This window comes from Colletotrichum navitas (assembly GCF_030913465.1).
Source record: "Colletotrichum navitas strain CBS 125086 chromosome Unknown LY79scaffold_10, whole genome shotgun sequence".
NCBI classification, from domain to species: Eukaryota; Fungi; Ascomycota; class Sordariomycetes; order Glomerellales; family Glomerellaceae; genus Colletotrichum; species Colletotrichum navitas.
In genome coordinates, this window is record NW_026850556.1 from 375239 (window position 1) to 390942 (window position 15704).

Here is a 15704-nt window from a genome sequence, read left to right on the forward strand (position 1 = left end):
TGGCAGTACCTTAGTCGTTCGTTTGGTACTCACCACCTCTACGGTACTGTGATTATTGAACATGATGTATTAGAACCGACCAAAACCACAGTTTTTCAACCCACTGACCCGATCAAGCCTACGACATCGCCCTCCCTTTCGCCCCGACAATTGAACCGTCGGGGGGAGCCCTCCTTGACTCTCATCTCGTCATTTTCGCCACGCTTTCGGCGCTCTGAGGCTATCTCCCTCCTTCAGTCTGCGTCGCAACCCGGCCGCTCACGATTTTCAGCGCGGCGCAACGATACCGAGGTACTCCCGCTCAGCCGAGAATCCCATACATATCCAACAGCCTGCTGCTACAGCGTAACCTCAATACCCACCAACGACCAACAGATGTTGCAGAACCGCGCCACTTTCGACTGCAGCTCGCCTCGTTTGGCAACGTGAACACAACCGGGACACATACCGCACCATTACCCTAGCCACCGCCGCAGGCGCACACCTCGTCCACCCGACACCATGGACGACGACCTAGCCAGCACCCACGCCCGCAATAGGGAGGCTCTCAAGACCCTCGCCGACGAGCTGCTCGAGCTGGAAGGCGACAGAGACCTCAAAAGAGTCATCGTCGAGTCTTACGAGACCGTCCCCAATCGAGAATCCTACTACCACGAGAGAAGGGACGCCGTGCGCGACCTCGAAGCCGTCATCAACCAGATCGAGGACAAGAAGCGTCAGAAGCGCGATCTGGAGCAGCGAATCCAGGCAGCCAGGAGCGCCCAACGTCAAGCCACCAGAGACGCTGCGGCCGGCGAAGACGGCAATATGTGGGAGGCACGGAACCGATGGGGCACAGGTACGTGGTTCCTCTTTCTCTATTGTGTGATGCGATGCTCCGAATGCCGCCGGATGATTTGATGCGCCTGCGTTTGCCAGTCGTCCTGGCCTCGGCTTTTTACCTCAAGGCTCTTCAAGTGAAGCAGCTAGACATACAACATTCGAGCGACGGACGTGTCTGGAAGACAGGTCCTCTCTCTTCCTCTACATGCTTCGCTACGCTCCGTCTAACATCCCATGGTCTGTGTGCAACCCCCCCGAGAAGACCGACGTTGATCTGGCTGGATTTACCTTGGTTCCTGCAACTCTGATCTGGAGTTGTTGCCCCCCACCCGACGACTAGTTCCGGGAGTATTGACCATGACGCTCTATGTTTAGAGCTTCACCACCGAGAATTCGGCCAGGCTGCTATACCTCTTGGTTACCGTGCCTGCCATACCACGTTGTCACTCCTCCTTCCTGCCTTGCCTGCCTAGGTGCACCTGCCTTCCCTGCCTGGCTTTCACCAGCCCTCCCGAGCGGGCGGAGTTTCTGCCTTCAACCGGGCCGTTCATCCAACTCTCCCTTTTTCTTATAACCTCACCGAATCCAACTTCCTAAACCCCGTTTCAGTCTAGTTATCTAGCACGGATTTCACTTGTACTTTCTCATCCACCCTTTCCATCCCGATCTAGCACTCCTTTGGGCTGCCCGACCGATCTCTTATCTCATCCGATCATCATAAGACAACCTTGTGTCTTCTGCATTTCCCTAGCTCTTTGATCTCATCTGACGATTGACCGCACTCCAACATCATCTCATACATGATCTGTAGCTAACACTGCTCAGCTGCCGTCCCATACAGGACACCATCCGGCTCTCACAACTCTGATTTCTCACAAGGAACCTCGCGTATGCCCGACACCATGGCCAACATGACACCGGGCTATCCTGGCCCGGCGAGCAATCATCGAGGGGCGCCGATCTTCGGCCAGTCTGGTCGAATGTCCCCCTCCAACAAAAGATCTTTCGGAACTGCTTCCGACTCTCTCGGCCACTCCAGCCCCGGCCGAAGCAAGTCCCAGCGCACTCTTAACGTTTCGAATGATGTTATTGACCTTACTGGGTAAGCAGAGTTTTCTCACCAGTCTTTGGGCTCTGACCCTGTGCGGTCATTGTTGGCTTGGACGTCACCGATTCTTCGAGACTAACAGTCACCGCAGGGACGACGATGATATCACCACATCGGTCTCACGCTCGAGGCAGAGAGAGGCGATGGCACGAGGCAATAGGGCTGCTTCTCTGGCGCGTCAACCTATACCCTACGGCTCTGGATCCACCTCGATGGCCTCTCAGCCGGCCGCCAATGGCTCTCTTGGTTCTGGGCTATCCGGTGGTCCACCCCACTGGAGCTTCGGCGGCCTTCGAAGCCAATCAAACTCTCCAATGTCGAGTATGGCTTCGACTCCCAGCGCTGACTTCATCCCGCGGATGCCCGGATCCTTCATCGATGATGACAACACCTTCACCTCGTTCGCACCCGCCACCCAGGTGTATGGCTCCAACATGTACTCCAATGCGTACTATCCCAACAACCGATCCTCTCTCAGCACCGCCGATGTGATCAGAAGGACCAATAACTTCAACTTCATGGACCTCACGGATGGGTTTGGAAATCCTCTGGATGCTCGCGTTGCCTCAATCATGCAGGATATCAACGATGATCCTCGTAAGTCGAAGGAAGAGGTCGAGGCACTCCTGCGCAATGTGCACGCTGGCATGGAAATTCCAGAGGAAGACCGCGAAGGAACGCCCGATGCAATGAAGTATCCCCTCTATGCTCATCAGAGGGTGGCCTTGACCTGGATGAAGCGTCAGGAACAAGGCACTAACAAGGGCGGCATTCTGGCTGATGATATGGGGCTGGGAAAGACAATCTCCGTCTTGTCCCTGATTGTATCAAACAAGTCTACCACACCTGGACGCAAGGTGGGTCTATAGGCCTGAGGACTTACTTCATATGCTAACCCGCTCCCCAGACGACATTGATTGTGGCGCCCCTCTCCCTGATTCGACAGTGGGAGGATGAAATTAAGAAGAAGATCAAGGCAGAGCACAGGTTGTCGGTCTTCGTTTACCACAACACGAAGATCAAGGCTCAAGAGCTGATGAAGTACGACGTCGTCCTGACAACGTACGGAACACTAGTTTCCGACCGAAAGAAGCTGGCGGCCTACAAGAAGAACCTGGGTGCGCGCCCCATGGCCTCCAAGACTGACCCGATCCTAGCCAGCTCGGTCTCTCTCTTCCACCCCGACTACTCACTGTTCTACCGCGTCGTCCTCGACGAGAGCCAGCAAATCAAGAATCAAAAATCACAGGCGGCTTTGTCGGCCGCCGATCTGATGAGTCAGTATCGTTGGTGCCTTTCTGGAACCCCGATGATGAACGGCGTCGATGAGCTGTATTCTCTCTACAGATATCTGAAGATCAAGCCCTACAGCGATTGGACCAACTTCCGGAGCGCTTTCGGCGTGCTATTTGGTAAAAGGGGAGACCCGCAGGCTCAGGCAATGAAAAACCTGCAGGTCCTTCTCAAGGCAACGTTGTTGCGTCGCACCAAAACATCGCAGATTGACGGCAAGCCCATCTTGCAGCTCCCCGAGAAGACGGAAGAGGTGGTGTACGCAGAACTGGACGAAGACGAGCGCAAGTTCTACACGGATCTGGAGACCAAGTCTCAGGTTCAGATCAACAAGTACCTCCGAAAGGGCACTCTCGGCAAGCATTACTCCCACGTCTTGGTGTTGCTGCTCCGCCTGCGCCAGACTTGCTGTCATCCGCACCTGTTGCTGGAGGCGGATGAGGCGGTCACCGAAGTGGATGACAACATGCTCGATCGCGTCAAGTCCCTGTCTTTGACCGTCGTCCAGCGGCTCACCGAGAAGTCCCGCGCGCTCGAGAATGCCGACGCTATCAACCAAGGTTTCGAGTGCCCCATCTGTTACGACATGATGCCCGATCCAACCATTCCACTTCCTTGTGGCCATGAACTGTGCGCCGGGTGTCTAAAGCAGCACGTTGACAACGCCAGGCGCGAAAACATTAGAAATGGTGAAGACGAAGGCCAGGTCAAGTGCGCCGTCTGCAGGGGTCCATTGAACCCGGCCAACATCATCACCTATGCCGCCTTCAAGAAGGTTCACATGCCGGAAGAGGCCAGCGGAAGCTCCGAGGACGAAGAGTCCGACGGATCCGTGTGGAGCAGTGATGGAGAGGAGGATGACGATGACGATGACGATGACGAAGCAGACGATGCCGAAGCAGACGATGCCGATGAGAATGGCAATCTCAGGGGTTTCGTCGTCCCAGACGCCTACGCCACCATTAGTGATGATGAGGGCGAATCGTCCGCTCTGGAGACAAAGCCCATGACACCCAAGAAGAAGCAAAAGAAGAAGGGAAAGACGAAGGCGACCGTCTCTCCAAGTAAGGAGTCTAAGAAGAGGCTGAAGAAAATCAAGGGATCCATGTTGCAGTCCCTTCGAAAAGACGCCAAGAAGAACGCCGCGGCTTGGAGAGACTACACCAAGTACCTCAGCCATCATTGGCTCGCCTCGTCAAAGACACGAGCCTGTATGGATCTTCTACGCAAGATCCAGGAAACTGGCGAGAAGACCATCATTTTCTCCCAGTGGACCATGCTTCTGGATCTTTTGCAGGTCGCAATCAAGAAGGAGGGTCTCGGTATCAAACACTGTCGGTACACTGGAGAAATGTCCATGGCGCAGCGGGACGACACTGCCTTCAACTTCTCAACAGACCCGGATATGAAGGTCATGATGGTGTCTCTGCGTGCCGGAAACGCTGGTCTCAACCTCGTCTCGGCCTCGCGTGTCATCATCATGGATCCTTTCTGGAACCCATACATTGAGATGCAGGCCGTGGATCGAGCTCACCGCATCGGCCAGCAGAAGCCGGTGAAGGTGCACCGCATCCTGACCCAAGAGACGGTGGAGGACCGCATTGTCCAGCTTCAGGAGAAGAAGAGGGCAACGGTCGATGCTGCTCTGGACGAGCGCGAGGGCGCAAAACTGGCTGGTCTTAGCTTGACGGAGCTCCGGTTCTTGTTCAACCTCTGAGCGACGTTCCAATCATAGTTCCTTCGATTCGATACCCCACAACGGTGTTATTGTCCACCACATTACGATTTACGACAATCTGGGTCTGGTCTCTCCGACCTCTTGGCACCAGATCTTTTCAGTCTCAGGAAATGGGAGGGACCATGTTTTTTTTTTAAGAGTACTGGGAAAGATACTTGGGCTTGCTAAGGATTGGCTTTTGACTCACTTGCATCGCTAGATGGACCAGGGACGGCGGAAAGCGGGGACTCGCACGATACACAAGACGGCTTCACAGTCTCGCCGGGGAGGGATGCTAGAGAGTATACCGATCATGGTCTCTCCCATCCCAGGCCCCTTACTTTTTTTTATTCTTTTTTCTTCTTCTTCTTTATCATGAAAACATCGCTGTGGCGTCCCAGGTTCAGGGTCAAGGTCAGTTTTCGGTTTCGGGAAGGCTGTGCAAGTCGAGTGCGTGCGGCCTTCGCAGCACGCGAGAGTTGTCCACGCATAAGTCGGTAGTGGCTAGGTTCGGTAGATATCATTATCAAATCAACTTTTTGCTCACCATGAACACGTTTCGTCCCTGCTTGCATTGCAGTCGCTTACCAAGACGTGCGCATGACCCCCGCCGCTCGAAGCACCGGCTTTGGTGATGGAAAGGCGGAAACCCGCAACATGGGGGTGGGCGGTACCGGGTCATATCACAATCTTCACCCTAGGTCTCGAAAGCCCCCCATAGGGGCGTTGCGCGCTGTCAAACTCGCCAGCAAATATGCGTTTATCTTATTTTTACTTTGTTTAATTATTTCTTTTTGGGTCCAACGACTGACTCCATTGCCTTTTGGCCGGGTATCGACCGCCGGAGAAACAAGACGACATCCCGTCGATGGCCTGACCCCAAATGCTGCCTTGCCCCCACGTGGGACGCCGAGGTGAAAAGGGCCCCGAAGCACGCTCCGAAGAAGCACACCAAGAAAACCCCGTCGCGGGCCGTATGTGCGGGCGGGCGGCCAAGGCTATGCGCGCGAGGGGGGGCGGGACCAGGATCGGGTCCCAGGTCCCCGCCGCCTTTCGAAGGGGATGGGGCCGCTGGGCCGACGCCATGGGGAGGGGATGACTGCTTCAGCATGCAATATCGGCAACGGACGGATGCCGAGGCGGGATACCTGCCCCTGACTGGTTCGATAATTGTGAATTTTTGATGGGGTCCTTTTTCTTCTTTTTCTTTCCTTTCTAGCCAGTGTAGTCGCCTGTGGGAGGCTCTCTGGTCGTCGAGGGTGGTCCGACCATCCTTTCTGGGACGGGGCGGGTGGGTATACGCCGGCGAGGAAGGGGATGTCTTTAAGCAGACACGGGATGCAAGGGTTGCTGGTTGGTTCTACGCCGATGCTTCTTCTGCAAGTCGTCGCCGTCTCATGATCGCCTAGATCTCCTTGGACTGTACGACGGCGGCAACGATTTCGCCAACGTGCGGCTGGGTCGCCGACTTGCCGGCGCCCTCGCCGACGGCCGGCCATGCCCAGCGCTTGACGAGCGGCTTGTCGCCCGCGCGCCAGGCGGCGCCGATCTGGAGCGTCAGGCGGCCCTCGTGGTCGTTGCTGAGGACGTCGAAGCGGATCTCGCGCGTCTCCGTGTCCATGTCGCGAATGGCGGTGCCGCGGACGGATTTGCTCCATTCTCCGTGGGCAGGTTCGGAGGGCTGAGCAGGGGTGGCGGGGACGAAGGACATGGCAAAGTCGGTGAGGGCGTGAGCCGCGGCGCTGGCGACGTAGCGCTGGACGGAAGAGAAGTCGGGGTAGGGGTCGCGGGAGGGGGGATAGGACACCTGGAGGGAGCTTGGGGCGGGTTCGGCGCTCGTGGGCTCGGCGATGCTGGGGAGGAGTTGGAGCTGGAACTGCGTTGTCGTCAGGGGAAGGAGGAATGTGCGGCCGCGGATCTGGAGGCGGGCTGTCGGGGTGAGGGTCAGCTCGACTTGGAAGTCGGCCGGCGAGGTTAACATGTTGGTGAGCGCCTGCGAGGCGTTGGGACGGTTGGAGGCGCCGCCCGAGGTGTTCTTCAGGTCGGCGGTCGGGAACGGCGGGGTGCTCAGGGTGAAAGAGGCCGCGTGGACGCCGGCACGTCGCAGGACGCGGGTGAGGTCGCCGGCGAAGCTGGTGACCTGTTCAACCGAGCGGTCGTACAGTATTTTGGCGACGATGGGCCTGAGCAGGTGGTACTGGCTTTGTGTCTGGTTGCGTCGCTGGTGGGGAGGGGTTGGCCGTAGGCGCTGTAGCTCGTTCAGACGATGGGCATGGCTCAGGAGGATATGGAGACCGAGATGTGTCGCTTCCGCGAGCACGTTGTCTTCGGTAGATGCGCTCACGGTGGGAACACCGTCGTCGAGCGTCTCAAGCTCGAGCGTAAGGCTTGGACCCGAAGCTGGGTTAAAGGTGATGGAGTCGTTGTTTGCGCGTACTCCATAAGAGGCCAGAGAATGAGCTTCACGGTGCAGCTCATGCCAGAGCTCTTGCGCGAAGATGGTGTTTCGGGCTTCGAGAACACGATCCGGCAGATGAGCCGAATCCGGCACGGAAGATCCGATGGCTAGACGGCCGGTGGTCTCGCCCGATCTGCTCACGGTGACGGAGAGGCGTTGGGAGCCGGCCCCGACTCTGCCATGTTGCAACAACGCTGTACCATCGTCCCCCCGTCTCAGAGGTGCGAGACTGCTATTCCTGAACTCGGGTGAGGCTGGGAGGGTCAGAGACGCCGTTCTACTTTAGGGAAAAAAAGGGGGGGGGGGGGCACCAACCTTCCGAGAAACCGAATCTTACACCAAGAGTATGACGTTCCGCCGGCAACCGGCACATGGACCATCCAGCCTGATGCACCGCCAGCACCTGGTCCCAGTACTTGGCTTCGCGCTCCACCTCCTTGCTCAGGTGAATCGCGGCCTTGTCGGCCGACTCCTTGGTCGTCTGGATATCGAGCAAGGCCCAGCCCAGAGACACGTCGCGGTTGTCCTTGGCGCGCTCGGCGTCTCTTTGCTTCTGCTCTTCGCTATCTTCTCGTTTTGCAATGCCGAGGGTGCCGATGCCGGTCCAGTCGCGCAAGGCTTGGGAGAGGGTAACGCCGGCCTGGGCCGGGCTTTCTTTCGAGAGTAGCAAGGAGATGAAGTCGAGGGTCATGAGGGCGGCGTTTTGCGCGACACTAGCTTCCCATCGTCAGTGGTTAGTCCACGAGGTGGAATGACTGGTAAACCGACTCGATATTTCTGAGCACCTCCATCCGCGCGGCACCTGCATCCGATGGCTCTTCGTCGTCGGCGTTTCCATCGCTCATGGCCGTGTCTTCGTCCTTGACTTCTGCGTCGCCATTTTTCTGGTTCTCGACCTCCTCTTTGAGGCTCTCCTCAGTAACGTTCCGGAAGCCGCGTTCGGACTGCACGCGGGCAATGAATTCGCCGAGGCTCTTGGGTTTACGACCACCTGTCGGGACGGGGTGGAGGGAGGAGAAGGGCATCGAGCTGCCGGAAGCCATGATGGGCGATTTCTCGGTCGCGCTATCACGCACTGCCGCCTCGGTTGGTTACGGGACGGTCGGAAGGTCAGGATTGCCTGGTGCAAAGCGGCAGCATGCCCGGAAGGAATCGATGTTGCGTCGCGAAAAGTAGTGAGGCTACTAAGCAAGGCTGGAGGTGAATGAGAGAAGGAGCTACGGATTGGCTGGAGTGACCGGCACGATCCAAGCTCCACTGTACAAGCAGCCAATCACCATGCGGGCTTGCTCGGTCAGGCTTGGAGCACACCGAGGGGGGGGAGGGGACGGCGAGCTTGACGACCAACACGACGAGAAGGGTAACCAAGTGGTAATCTCGATCGATAGCTTGCCCAGTGAGAGAGGTTCGAAAGAGCTGAACCTGATCTGTACAAGTCTCGACACATGATACATCAGATCCCATTCGAGTCACTGTTGGGCAATAAACGGCGCTGGCACATGCGATGTATCGGCTGAACCGCCAAAAGAGAGGCCGGACCATAGCAGCACTTGCCTCGGTGGCATGGTCATATCACGATAGCCGGTCGGGCCATTTTAAAAGGAAAGAGATGTCGGACGACTTGTGACTTGATGTCAGACTGAAAGTACGCCTACCGTCGCTGGCACCTCGGAGGGACATCCCTGTACCCCTGCAAGAAGCTGGCCCTCCACCGTCTCTCACGAGTCACCAACTTATTCGTGGGAGGTGGGATTGATAGATTGAATGGCTGGAGGGAAAGTCAAATGAGGGATATGTGGGATATGGAGCAGGCATATCGAGATTGGCGCAAGTCTGGGCGTGGCAACCGGGGTGGGTTTTGGGTGGAAGCAGCCCAGAATAAGCCCGAGATGGAAGAGGCCGAATCGACTAGAACCTTGCTGTCGGTGTTGTCTAAACCCCTCACCAGTGACTGGAGACACCGACAGCCCGTATTTTTTTAATTTTATTGTGAGTGAGTGAGTGAGTGTGTGTGCGCGTGTGTGTTTCTTCTCGCTGTTTCTCCAGTAACTAAATGACAGGTGATATTTCCCTCACCAGCAGCTCGCGAGTGAGTGGCACGCTGCCAAGGCCATCTATTATCGGATGTTGGGTTGGAGATATCTGCATGCTTCTGCAACGCATCGCACCCGGGGACGGTCTCGCGTATTCGCTGCCCAGTTGAAGACAACCAAACAACACCCGCCCACTCACTGTTAACCGGGCTGGGCTGGCCAGTCAGGCCGTTGCATTGAACCTCATTCGGCAACGTCAACGGTTTCTCATAGGCCCCCTGCGACGCCGGGCCCTGCTCTCTGACGACGCTCGACAGCCGTTACGGCCCTTTTTTATTTTTATTTTTATTTTTATTTTTATTTGTTTTTATTTATTTCTGCTGGGCTTGGCCGGAGCTCCCCCGCGCCTCGATAAGAGCGATAAGAGCTTCCATCCGGTGTCACTCAACCCACGTCACACTCTGTTGAGGGGTCCGGCGTGTGGTGAGGTGCCCTTTTTTTTTTTTTTTTTTTTTTCTCCTGCTGTTTTTTTCAAGGTGCAGCGTTGGAAAGTGGCACCAGCAACTGCCCCCCCCCCCCCCCTCCCCGCCATAAAACAAGTCGCGCTATAATTATCTTGGACGGCCTTTTTCTGCGGCGTGTGTGCCCCTCACTGCCTCCGCCTGCCGTATCTTGCCCTCCAACGCCAAAAGCCAAAAGCCAAAGCCAAGACCAGGTGTGTCTCGCAGCTTCCCCTCCGAACCTATTCCAAGTCCCAAGTCCAAGCTTCTCCAACCGCTCCGCAGCTCCCAAGCTCTTGGCGCTTGCCTCGTCTCTCCCGACTGGAACTCCATCATCCATCACCCTCTCCCTTTCCCTTACTCTCTACATACCTACCTATATACCCTTGATTACGCGTGCACGACCGGTCGACTCGTACCATCATCCCTTTGAACATATTGCGACCATCCTCCTTGCTAGAAAAACCCTCCTTCCCTCCCTCCCTCCTCCTAACGGCCGCCGCGCCGACTGACCCTCCATCTGCAAAAAGGGCCTCCCGTCTCCCTTCCCCCACTGACTCCGAGACCCCCGACGACCCGCGAACATCACCTCCCTCACCCCCCAAACCACCATCCTACGCCGTAGCCATGGCTCCCACGGCTGCTAAGAAGAAGATCGCCGTCATGACCTCGGGAGGTGACTCCCCAGGCATGAACGGCGTGGTGCGCGCAGTAGTCCGGACTGCCCTGCACATGGGATGCGAACCCTACTGCATCTACGACGGATACGAGGGCTTGGTAGTGGGCGGCGACCAGATCCGCAAGGCATCGTGGGGGGATGTGCGTAACTACCTCGGACAGGGCGGAACTCTGATCGGAACCCGCCGCTGCATGGCCTTCTACGAACGTCCCGGCCGATTGACCGCCGCCAAGAACATGATCCTCAACGGCATCGACGCCCTCATCATCTGCGGTGGTGACGGCTCCCTGACCGGCGCCGACAAGTTCCGCGCCGAGTGGCCCTCCCTCATCGAGGAGCTCGTCTCCTCCGGCCAGCTCAAGAAGCAGCAAGTCGAACCCTACAAGCACCTCAACATTGTCGGCCTCGTTGGCTCCATCGACAACGACATGTCCGGCACCGATGCCACCATTGGCTGCTACTCCGCCCTTGAGCGTATCTGCGAGATGGTCGACTACATCGAGGCCACCGCCTCTTCCCACTCAAGAGCTTTCGTCATTGAGGTCATGGGACGCCACTGCGGTTGGCTGGCCCTCATGGCCGGCGTTGCCACCGGTGCCGACTTCATCTTCATCCCCGAGAAGCCTAGGGAGGAGAACTGGGAGCAGGAAATGTGCGACATAGTCAAGAGGGTAAGGAGAAGAAAGCAAGACGTGCTCTTGTCATGACAAGCTGACAAGCCCCAGCACCGAAGCTTTGGAAAGCGCAAGACCATCGTGATTATCGCCGAGGGTGCCCACGACAGCAACGGCAAGAAGATCACCTCCGAAATGGTCAAGGACCTGCTCGCCGACAAGAACGGGCTTGCTCTGGATACCCGCATCACCACCCTCGGCCACGTTCAGCGAGGCGGCACCGCCGTGGCCTACGACAGAATGCTGGCCACGCTGCAGGGTGTCGAGGCCGTCAAGGCCGTCCTCGAGGCCACCCCCGAGACCGAGACCTGCTTCATCGCCATCACGGAGAACCAGATCTGCCGCAAACCGCTGATGCAAGCCGTCAAGGATACCAAGGAGGTCGCAAAGGCCGTCGACGAGAAGAACTTTGAGAAGGCAATGTCCCTCCGTGACACTGAGTTCGCCGAGATGTTCACCTCTTACATGATGACCACCAATGTCAGAGTGGATGACCACCATCTGCCGGAAAAGGAGGTCCGTAACTAGCTCTACGCTCGATTGTCAGCGACAGCATAGGCTAACACCTTGACAGAGGATGAAGATTGGTTTCATCAACGTCGGCGCCCCCGCCGGTGGCATGAACGCCGCTGTACGAGCCGGTGTCGCCTACTGCCTCTCGCGCGGCCACGAGGCCGTCGCCATCCATAACGGATTTGCCGGGTTCGCCAGACACCACGGCGACAAGCCCCTCGGCGCGGTGCGACCTTTCGACTGGCTCGAGGTCGACGGCTGGGCCAGCAAGGGAGGATCTGAGATCGGTACCAACCGAGAGCTCCCCTCCGAGTCCGGTATGGAGCTCATCGCCAACCTCATTGAGAAGTACGAGTTCGACGGCCTGTTCCTGATCGGCGGTTTTGAGGCCTTCCACGCGGTCTCGCAGCTGCGGAAGGCTAGAGAGCTGTACCCTTCGCTGTGCATCCCAATGGTCCTCTTGCCGGCCACGATTTCCAACAACGTCCCCGGATCCGAGTACTCGCTCGGCTCCGACACGTGCTTGAACGAGCTCGTCCAGTACTGCGACAAGATCAAGCAGTCGGCCTCGGCCACCCGCCGTCGTGTGTTCGTCGTCGAGACCCAGGGCGGAAAGTCCGGGTACGTGGCGACACTGGCCGGCCTCAGCGTCGGCGCGAGCGCCGTCTATACGCCAGAGGAGGGCATGGACCTCGAGATGTTGGCCGCCGACGTCCGCCACCTCCGCGAGGTCTTCGCCAAAGACAGAGGACAGTCGTCATCCGGCCGGCTGATCCTCATCAACGAGAAGGCGGACGACGTCTTCAACGCCAAGCTCATCGCAGACATCATCCGCAAGGAGGCGCGCGGCAGGTTCGAGTCCCGCGACAGCATCCCCGGCCACGTTCAGCAGGGCGGTGTCCCCTCGCCCATGGACAGGTGTCGCGCCGTCAGGCTGGCCATCAAGTGCATGCAGCACCTCGAGGAGTTCCGGCCCAAGTCGCATAACAGGTGCAAGAGGGACCCCATGAGCGCCTCCGTCATCGGCATCAAGGGTGCCCAGGTCACCTTCACGCCCATCCTGGACATCGAGGACCACGAGACGGACTGGAAGAACCGCCGGCCCAAGGACGTCCACTGGGCGCACATGGGCGACGTGGTCAACATGCTCTCGGGCAGGCCCCCGCACAACAGACCGGAGCGGAGCCTCAGCGGCATCAAGGCCAAGGATGTCAAGAGAGGTCTCGATGACTAAGGTGGGACACTTTCACCTACATACACATATACACACAAACACAAACACACACACACAAACACGCACGCTGGCGCGCACGCGTGCCAAAGGACCGAGCAATTGAGTTCTGATACAGGAGGAATATACAAAAAACACGGGGGACGGAACCGGTGCTACTCTGATTCAGCAAAGGGAGTGTGGGGGAGGGATGGGCGCGTCGGGGTTTGGTTTTGATTACCTAGGGACCTTTTTTTTTTTTTTTGATCAACAAAATTCATCTCCTATCAGACGACGAAGCACGAGTTGACAGGCTCGACGACCCATTTGGGGCCCTGCCAACTAGACTGGCTTTTTTTTTTCCGCACTTTCTCATCTCGTCTGTGTTTCGTGCCGGCATGTCCTCGCGCGCCTCACGTGAAGGACTTTGCCTGGTCTGATGAGGGCTGTTTCCGACCTGCCCCCCTCCAGCCTCACGAATCTTCCCATCGTGACAGGGCCTTACCATGACCTTACCATGACCTTGACATGATGGCATCGTTAGAAAGAGAAGAAAGTAAGAAAGGTTCAAGAACCCGTCCTGGGACGAGGCCGCCGCCCCCACCCCCCCCTGGGCTGTGCGTGTGTGATCCAGGCCGCGACGGGGGCCTCTCCCGGGGTTGTGGTCGGGGAAGCAAGGCAGCTAGCCATGTGGCGTATAAGTGGCTGCAGTAAGTATTTATCACAATACGTCGTCCACACACACACACATACACACACACACACACACACATACACTCGCGCAGACAAAGATGTCAAGAGACGGGGTCGACTGATCAGACGAAACCGTCAAATGGGGTTGGTTGGTTCATCCTTTCCCCGATGCGCATCGACAAATTACCGGGCCACGGTCTGGAGGAGGGCGCGCCCAGCAACTTTGTCACACACACACACACACACACTGTCTTTCTCTCCCCCTCAACGCGAAGGATTGGTGGGATTTTGACTTTTTGGCTCCCGCTCCAAGTCTCGGGTTTCCTGGGGGAGTACCGGTAGGTGTGTGGGACGGGAATTGGCTCTCGGGACGTTGCCGTCGGATCGTCCTTTTGTATACGAATAGGTAGCCTACCGGCATCTCAACCCACGTCCCCCTTTCCCTTTCGTTCCCCAACATACGTTTTGCATTTGGGCCGCGGCGATTCGCAGAGAGAAGGCTTGCTGACGGACGATCAGGGAGGGCGCGCCACGTTTTCTACATGACGAGTCCACGAAAAAGAAAAGAAGGAAGGAATGGGGGGTGCGGGATTGGGGGGAGAACGAGACGGTATGCAATAGGTAGCGCCAAGGGCCACCTGAGCCACCAGGTTTTCTTACCTTGTCGGACTGGCGGATGTTGCACTACCGGTATGCTGATGTGAGAAAGCGAGTGTGTGTGTGTGTCTGTGTGTTGGAGATGTTGACTGTCATTCGACGGATGCGCTCGCGCCTGCTGCTGCTGCTGCTGCTGCTCCCCACCCTCCCCCCTCCTCGCAATCTGCGGCTGACGGGCCTGCGAGACGAGGGCCAAAAGGGCAAACACACCGAGCAAGAGAACATTCGGCCGCCCCCTTCCCCCCGTCGAGGGCTTCAGAGTTAAGGAGGAGGAGGGATTCCAAGAGATTGAACGCCAGCGGCGACGTCTCCGCTGCCAGGGGAGGGACGCAGACTGCTAGACACGGCCGCGGCTGAAGGATCGTGGTTGAGGATGAGGGGGGGGCCGTCGACTACTCAATAGCCACGACCGGAGAAAGGCTACCTGCTTCTCGGACGATTTCCCTTCTGCACTCGGTTTGTCCCCGAGGCTGGACGCCGTGTATCCTTTATGGAAAAAGATCTTCCAGTGGCCCCGACCACCTGACAGAGCCGACATTGTGCTAGTTGATATTGGGATGAATATTGGGATGTAAGTACGAGGCACTGCGACCTCTCTGCCTGCTGGAAATTGTTCGACCCCCCCCCCCCCCCCCCCCCCGAGGACCAGCGCGCGCCAACCCTTGTCAGGGGGTGGGTCTGTGGCGCGCTCAGTAAGCAATGACTGCGAGATGCGTCCAATGTCCCACCACCACCTATGTACCTCGAATTATGCTGCTGTATGGTGCTGCGGGCTGAGGTTGCAGCGAAGACCTGGAACTGGTCCAAGGAGGAAAATAAAAGCGAGCAGTATTGGAAAGAGAGGGGAAAAGGCCTTTCTAGACCATGCCCCTCCCTCCCTGACCCACGAAGTCCTCCCCTCCCCGTGGCTCTGGATCTGGGAGGGGTTGGTTCATCTCGCACAATCGCTGGGTTCTCACGGCAGAAGAACAGGGCTGCCCTGTCGCATATTTTTTTTCCCCCTTCTTGCACGGCAACGAATTCAACTTTGTCATGGCCGAACCTGAACCGTTGCGCCAGTGGGACTGATCATCATCATTTGCCTACAGCAAAAGTCCAGCCGCAAACGCTGTAACCGCCAAATGGTTCCGGCCCTCTTTGGCTTGGCACAACAAGTACGAGCAAAGGACTCTCGTTGGATTGTCCAGACAAGCACTTCAAGCCCTACCCGGAACGCCACTACCGCGGTTGTAGAGGCTAATCACACCGGACTTCTTCTTCTTCGTCAAGACCCTTGACTGCGGCAACGCCTTATTTGTCAAATACCTACCGGTACTCCTCTGGGTGGTGGGCACTTCATAAGCTTGT

The 15704-nt window shown here is 57.4% G+C and overlaps 3 protein-coding genes across 3 annotated transcripts; 2 read left to right on the top strand and 1 right to left on the bottom strand.

Annotated features, from left to right (window-relative positions):
- Positions 1-1554: 1554 nt before the first annotated feature.
- Positions 1555-5114, top strand: LY79DRAFT_34535 (SNF2 family domain-containing protein). Its single transcript, XM_060552602.1, has 3 exons — positions 1555-1924; positions 2022-2787; positions 2838-5114. Exons 1-3 carry the CDS (start codon positions 1713-1715, stop codon positions 4938-4940), a joined length of 3081 nt encoding a protein of 1026 aa, XP_060417719.1. The 5' UTR covers positions 1555-1712; the 3' UTR covers positions 4941-5114.
- A 1231-nt stretch (positions 5115-6345) lies between these two features.
- Positions 6346-8441, bottom strand: LY79DRAFT_508801 (RNA polymerase II mediator complex component SRB4; the record flags this gene model as incomplete). The annotated part of the gene is made up of 3 exons (XM_060553985.1): positions 6346-7652; positions 7714-8111; positions 8167-8441. 3 exons carry the CDS (start codon positions 8439-8441, stop codon positions 6346-6348), a joined length of 1980 nt encoding a protein of 659 aa, XP_060417720.1.
- A 2117-nt stretch (positions 8442-10558) lies between these two features.
- On the top strand, positions 10559-13031 carry LY79DRAFT_577037 (6-phosphofructokinase; the record flags this gene model as incomplete). Its single annotated transcript, XM_060559850.1, has 3 exons — positions 10559-11281; positions 11330-11800; positions 11859-13031. 3 exons carry the CDS (start codon positions 10559-10561, stop codon positions 13029-13031), a joined length of 2367 nt encoding a protein of 788 aa, XP_060417721.1.
- Positions 13032-15704: the final 2673 nt, after the last annotated feature.

Excerpts from the sequence above, each read along its gene's own strand:
- LY79DRAFT_34535 (XM_060552602.1), top strand. The coding sequence starts at position 1,713 with ATGCCCGACACCATGGCCAACATGACACCGGGCTATCCTGGCCCGGCG. Across the intron at positions 1,925-2,021 it reads GATGTTATTGACCTTACTGG|GGACGACGATGATATCACCA; the intron begins GTAAGCAGAGTT and ends CAGTCACCGCAG. Across the intron at positions 2,788-2,837 it reads CTACCACACCTGGACGCAAG|ACGACATTGATTGTGGCGCC; the intron begins GTGGGTCTATAG and ends CCCGCTCCCCAG.